This window comes from Narcine bancroftii, chromosome 3 (assembly GCF_036971445.1).
Source record: "Narcine bancroftii isolate sNarBan1 chromosome 3, sNarBan1.hap1, whole genome shotgun sequence".
In the NCBI taxonomy this organism is placed as follows: domain Eukaryota; kingdom Metazoa; phylum Chordata; class Chondrichthyes; order Torpediniformes; family Narcinidae; genus Narcine; species Narcine bancroftii.
The window spans coordinates 326,388,058-326,393,731 of NC_091471.1; the positions used below are offsets into that span (position 1 = coordinate 326,388,058).

Below are 5,674 nucleotides of genomic sequence, written 5' to 3' on the forward strand. Positions count from 1 at the left end.
CAAATGGTTATATCATTGATTGGCTTTCTATATGTACATGATATAATTAAAAGATATGAATTCGCGGCCAACATGATAACAGTAGTTCAAAAGGTCCTTTAAGACAGTGCAGATTTGTTAGCTGGCTCTTGGCACATGTAAACAGTTGCTTCCCCCAGCCACCTTCCTCAAGTTTGGAGACCAGAACTGGACGCAATACTCCAGGTGGGTTCCAGATGCTGAATTCAAAGCCTTTGTAGACCATTCCTTCTGCTTGACAAGCTTGTAGTGCGCAGAGGACCAGGAGATGGCTTTATGGAAGAGGTAATAATAGATAGTTGTCTGGAATGCTGTTAGTGGCAGCTAACCTGTCTGGGTGGGGGGGTCCCAATACCCATTTCTCAGTAAGTCACAGCAATCATTCAAAAGTTATCTCTACAGTTATAATAATTGTTTCAAAGTATCCAGTATCTTAACTCTATTACACATATACTGCACATTCATTTCATGACATAGTCCGCCGATTCCACCGCATTACAGAGACAGGTAGGGGACTGGAGGGGTGTAGGGGTCAATAGAGTGGGGTGTTGGAGTTCCTGCCCCCCTCTCTGTGATGTCACCAGTGACTGTGATCTCACAAAGCGGTGGGAACATTGTCGTTGGCAACAAGACCGCCCACTTCTTGCTGCTCCTTTCTGCATCTCTGTCCCTCGCATGGCGGTTCACGCAGGGGCCCGTCGCTGTGGCTGGGAGGCCGGTCGTCCCTACGTCCCTATCATGTGTACCTTCCTGTGGGCCGCTCTTTCCCTCCTCCAGGTCTCCACCGCGGACCTGGGTAGGTTGGCCTGCATTTCTCCCCCCCCCCCCCCCACTGGTGTCCTTCCCTCCCCTAATCTTTCCACACAGCCCCCGGGAGGGGGAGGCCAATGTGTATCCCGGCTCACAGGGCTGGGAGGGGGTGAGGGACCTTCACAAGAGGCAAATGAGGGAGCTTTGGGAGATGAGGGAGCTCTAGAAAGGGGATAAGGGAGCTGCAGAAGTGAGGAGGGAGGGAGCACTTGGAGGGTCCCTGGAGAGGGCAGTGAGGTAGCTCCCAGGATAGGATGAAGGATCTCTGGTAGGCGAGGGATGGGGAAGGTGCTCCGGGAGGAAGGGAGAAGACTGAGCTCTAGGAGGTGGGGGGGGGGGAGAGGAAGTTCTGGGAGGGAGGGAGAGGGTAAAGGAGGGAGGGGGAGGGATTGGGATCTCTTGGAGATGAGGCTCTGGAAGGAAAGGAAGAGCTCTTGATGGGAGATTGTGGGGGGGGGAAAAGAGGGACCTTCTGGGGGAGAAGGTGTGAGGGAGCTTCAAGACATGTCCTGGAAGGTGGGGGGGGGGGGGTGAAACTCTGGGATGGAGCTTTGTTGATACTGACAAGGATGCGTGGTCCACTCCTCTTTCCCAGTCGATGGAACATCGGGAGGGTGAGGAGGACTGAGTGAAGGGGAGGGGAGGGAGGGTGGTTCTGGAGGGGAGGCAGAAGGAGAGTGAGAAAGGGGCGTGGAGCAAGGAGGAGAGGGGGAGTCTTGTGCTGTGGAAGGTAACTGTGGTTTGTGGAGGGGAACCTCAGCTTTCCAGCGAGAGACGTTCTGACAGATGTACCCTGTCCAGAGACATCCTTTTCATTGCTTCTCTCCCTTCCTCCCTTTCTCCCACTCTCTCTCCCCCCCACCCTCTCTCTTGCCTTCCCCTTTCTCCTCCCCCACTCTCTCTCCCTTCCCCCTCTCCCCCTAACCCCTCTCCCTCCCTTCCTCCTCCCTCTCCCCTTCCCCCTCTCTCCCTCCCCTTTCTCCTTTCTCTCTCTCTCTCTCTCTCCCCTTCCCTTCCTCCTCTTTCCTTCCCCCCTCTCCTTCCTCCTTTCCTTCCCCCTCTCTCTCCCCTTCCTCCTCTTTTTTCCCCTTCCCCACTCTCTCTCCCTTCCCTCCTCACTCTGCATCCCTTCCTCCCTTCTCTCTCCCTCCCCTCCTCCTCTGTCCTATCCCAAGACTTTATCCAGGTCCTCAATATCCTGGTGGCTGGGGAGAGTGGGAATGAATCTCTGGGTGCGGACGTACTGCTGCTGAATGGGACAGGCCTGTTGCGGGCCAGAGTCGGGGACCCCCTGAGCCTGTACTGCCGCATCCTGCTGCTGTCCCAGCCGGATGGTGAGAGGGGAGCACGGTACCAGGCGCGCTGGGAGGTAAGCCGCTCTGGCCAGCCGGTGACGGTGGCCTCCTGCACAGACCAGGACGGACCCTCAGGACCCTGGGTGGACCCTGGCTACGCTGACCGGGTGGGCCTGCTCTCTTGCGGGCCAGACCACCACCTCCGCTTTGTGCGGCTAGAGGAGGCTGACTTTGGCGAGTATGTCTGCCGGGGTTTGATGGTTGACGAGGAGGGAGAGGCTTTCTCCATCCTGTCCGTCCTGGCCTTGGGTGAGTGGGGCTAGGGGTTGGGGGGGGTAGGGAGGGAGAGGTGGAGGGGAGGGTGTGTGGAGGGGAAAGGGGAGGAGAGCAGAAGCAAGGGGGAATGGTGGGGAGGGAGAGACAGGGGACGAGGAGCAGGAGGGGCAGAGTGAGGGGAGATGAGGGAGAGGAGATGAACCACATGTCCCACCACTGAACCTGCCCTCCCGTTGACAGACAGCAACCCAGATGAGGTCTCCCTGCCCCCAGTCGGATCGGACCCCACCTCGGCCCCCCGGATCTCCTCCATCGCTCCGTCAGGTCGGGTCTGGGGCTGGCTGGGAGCAGCCGTCCAGCTGGAGTGCCGTGCCGTGCCAGAGGGTGCCATCCCCAGAACCCAGATCGCATGGCAGTGGGAGCGGGTGCTGCCAGGCACTGGGAACCACACCCTCACCCTAGCTCGGCATGAAGTGGGTTCCCTGGACCTCCTCCCTGGCAAAGTTCAGAGGATGGCCCTCCACTCCCAGGGTCTTGTATCCCGGCTGCAGCTCCGCAATCTGCAGAGGGAGGATTTCGGGGAATACCGCTGCAAGACTTGGGTGTCCAGGCATCCGGAGGACACAGTGCAAGGCTCCGTGGTCCTCGAGGAAGGTAGGGTCTGGAGGGGAAGAGGAGAGGGAGGGTGGAGAGGGAGGTGAAAAGGAGGGTGGAGAGGGAAGGGAGAGGGGAGAGATGGGGAGGTATGAAGGAAAAAAGGAGGGAGAGAGGAAAGGGGCGAAAGAGAGATAGAGAAATGTTGAGGCAGGGAAAGCGAGGGAAGGAGAGGGAGAGATGTGGAGGGAGGGAGAGAGGGGAAGAAGGGATGAAGCAGTTGATAGAGGCAGGGAGAGGAAGAGAGAATGGGAGGAAGGAGGGGGAGCGAGAGAGGAAATGAGAGATGGGGAAGAAGGTTGAGGCAGGGACAGTGGGAGGGGGAGTGAAATGAGAGAGGGAGGGAGGGATGGAGTAGAGAGGGGAAGTAAGGAAGGAGAAGGTGGAGGGAAGGAGAGAGAGTAGAGGGAGAGTAAGGAGGGAGAGTGAGGAGGGGAAAGGAGAGAGAGAGAGATGGGGAGGGTTAGAGGAAGGAATGGGTGGGATGATTGATGTAGGGAGGGGACAAGGGGCAATGGAGGGGGAGAGTGGAAGGAAGAGGGCGGGAGTGTAACGGAGAGAGAGTCGATGTAGGGGAGGGGATTAGGGTGGGGTGGGGAGAGAGGGAACAAGAGGGAGAAGGAGCGAGGTGAGGGCAAATGGGGGAAGGAGGGAGGGAGAGAGGGGGACGGTGCATCCAGATATGTCCTCTCTCCCTGCCTCTCTTGCTTGATGTCCTCCCAGAGCTGCTGGGTCAGGGAGGGGATGATGAAAGGGAGGTGAGGATGGAGGGAGGGAAGATGGGAGAGGCGGAGATGAGAGGAGGAGGAGGGTGTGTGGATGCGATAGTGCTCAAGGCCCCCGTGGACCCTTCCTGCTGCTCTGGGGTATGATGCATGTTCAGGGGGAGGGGGAGAGGAAGTGAGAAAGAGAAAAAGTGTGGGAGAGGGAGAGAGAGAATGTGTGTTGGTATCTGTCTGGGTGTGTGTGTGTGTGTCTCTGTGTATGTGTATGGGTGTGCAGGTGTGCCTGTGTGTCTCTGTGCGTGTATGTCTGTGCTTGTGTCTGGCTCTGTATGTTTGTGTGTGTGTGTGGGTGTCTGTGTTTATGTGTGTGGGTGTCTGTGTTTGTGTGTGTGTGTATATATACATGTGTGTGGGGAGAGTGAGAAAGAGTGCAGTCCATGGAGTCGATGAGCCCAAAATGAGTCCAGTGTACACAGACAGTGGGGCAGGGATTAAATGGGTTAAAGGGCTTCTCCCTGCCTCCACCCCGGGATGGATGCAGGTGATAGGTTGAAGGCGGTTGGGGTGGGAGGTGAGAGTTCAGCGGCTAGGGAGCCTCAGTGACCGGTGTCTCTGCCTCCCTCCCACAGTGGCACGGAAAGTAGAGCTGGGCTCTCCCCACATGGCCATTGTGTGGCTGGTCATAAACCTCCTCGTCCTGATCTTTGCCATCTCCATCGGCATTGGCTCCTGCTTCCTGTGAGTTAGCCAGGGGAAGTGGGTTTGGTGGGGAGAGAAGAGAGGGATGGGGAGAGAGGGGTGAGAGGAAAGGGCTGGGAGGACCATAGAGTTTGGGTTCACCCCCTGGGAACCCTTTCCCCTTCACCCCCACCGCCCAAATTCTCAAATAATCAATCTCTTCAATTAAAAAATAATTTAGAACTATCTCATCTCCTTTTAGATGGTGAGGAGGGAGGGTGTCCGAACCCCCGGGGAGTGTGTGACGGGACGGTAAGGAGGGAGGGTCACTCTGTGTCCGACCCCTCCCCAGGGAGTGTGTGAAGGGACGGTGTGGAGGGAGCTTCATTCTGTGTCCGACCACCCCCCCTCCAAGGGAGTGTGTGTGAAGGGACGGTGCGAAGGGAGCTTCATCTATGTCTCACCCCCTAGGGGAGTGTGTGACGGGACTGTGTGGAGGGACCTTCACTCTGTCCGACCCCCCCCCCCACCGGGGAATGTGTGACAGGACGGTGGGGAGGGAGATTCACTCACAATCTGACCCCAGAGGAGGCTGTGGTGGGAGGAGAAGGTGTAAAGCGGAAATCAACAGCATAATGTGCTTTTTATTTTCCAGGACAGGGAGGAAGTATCGAATTAGACCAGAACATGTCTAAATGTCTCTGCCAAACGGTGTTTGGATTTAAATAATTGATATTAAAATTTCAATCTTTTATGAAACCTTTCAGAGGTTCCTAAATGAAATCACAGAGAGAATGTATCTTGGTTCGTTGAACCAACTCACATACCCCCCCGACCCCCCCACTTCAGTGCTGGGGAGTCTCGAGCAGAGGGTCACCATCAGAGTCTGGGGTCCGTGGTTCAGGATGGTTATGGGAAGAAGTCTGAGTTTCTTTGGAAATCTCTTGTCTGGAGGCTGTGGAAAATAAATCATCATTTTGAGGACATTAAACATGAAAATTGGCAGATGGAATTTATTCCTGAATGCAAAAATAGATTCAGCCCGTTCTCCCACTCAACCCCACTGCCGTTTCCTTGACATGACCCGCTCCTCCACCGACCTTCGTTCTGTCTGCAAACTTGGCCACAACGACATAATCCCAAATCTTTAACATACAACATTAAAAGAAGCGGCCCCAACACCAATCCCCGTGGAACACCGCTAGCGACCGGTGGCCA

General features: G+C 56.2%; 1 protein-coding gene across 2 annotated transcripts; it reads left to right on the top strand.

Annotated features, from left to right (window-relative positions):
* The first annotated feature begins 625 nt into the window (after positions 1-625).
* Positions 626-5,215, top strand: LOC138759129 (uncharacterized). Of its 2 annotated transcripts, XM_069929088.1 has the most exons (5): positions 627-814; positions 2,004-2,432; positions 2,640-3,053; positions 4,408-4,516; positions 5,112-5,215. In XM_069929088.1, exons 1-5 carry the CDS (start codon positions 694-696, stop codon positions 5,149-5,151), a joined length of 1,113 nt encoding a protein of 370 aa, XP_069785189.1. In that variant the 5' UTR covers positions 627-693; the 3' UTR covers positions 5,152-5,215. The 2 variants fall into 2 exon arrangements, with proteins under 2 accessions (XP_069785190.1, XP_069785189.1); XM_069929089.1 differs by lacking the exon at positions 4,408-4,516 and having other exon boundaries at positions 626-814.
* Positions 5,216-5,674: the final 459 nt, after the last annotated feature.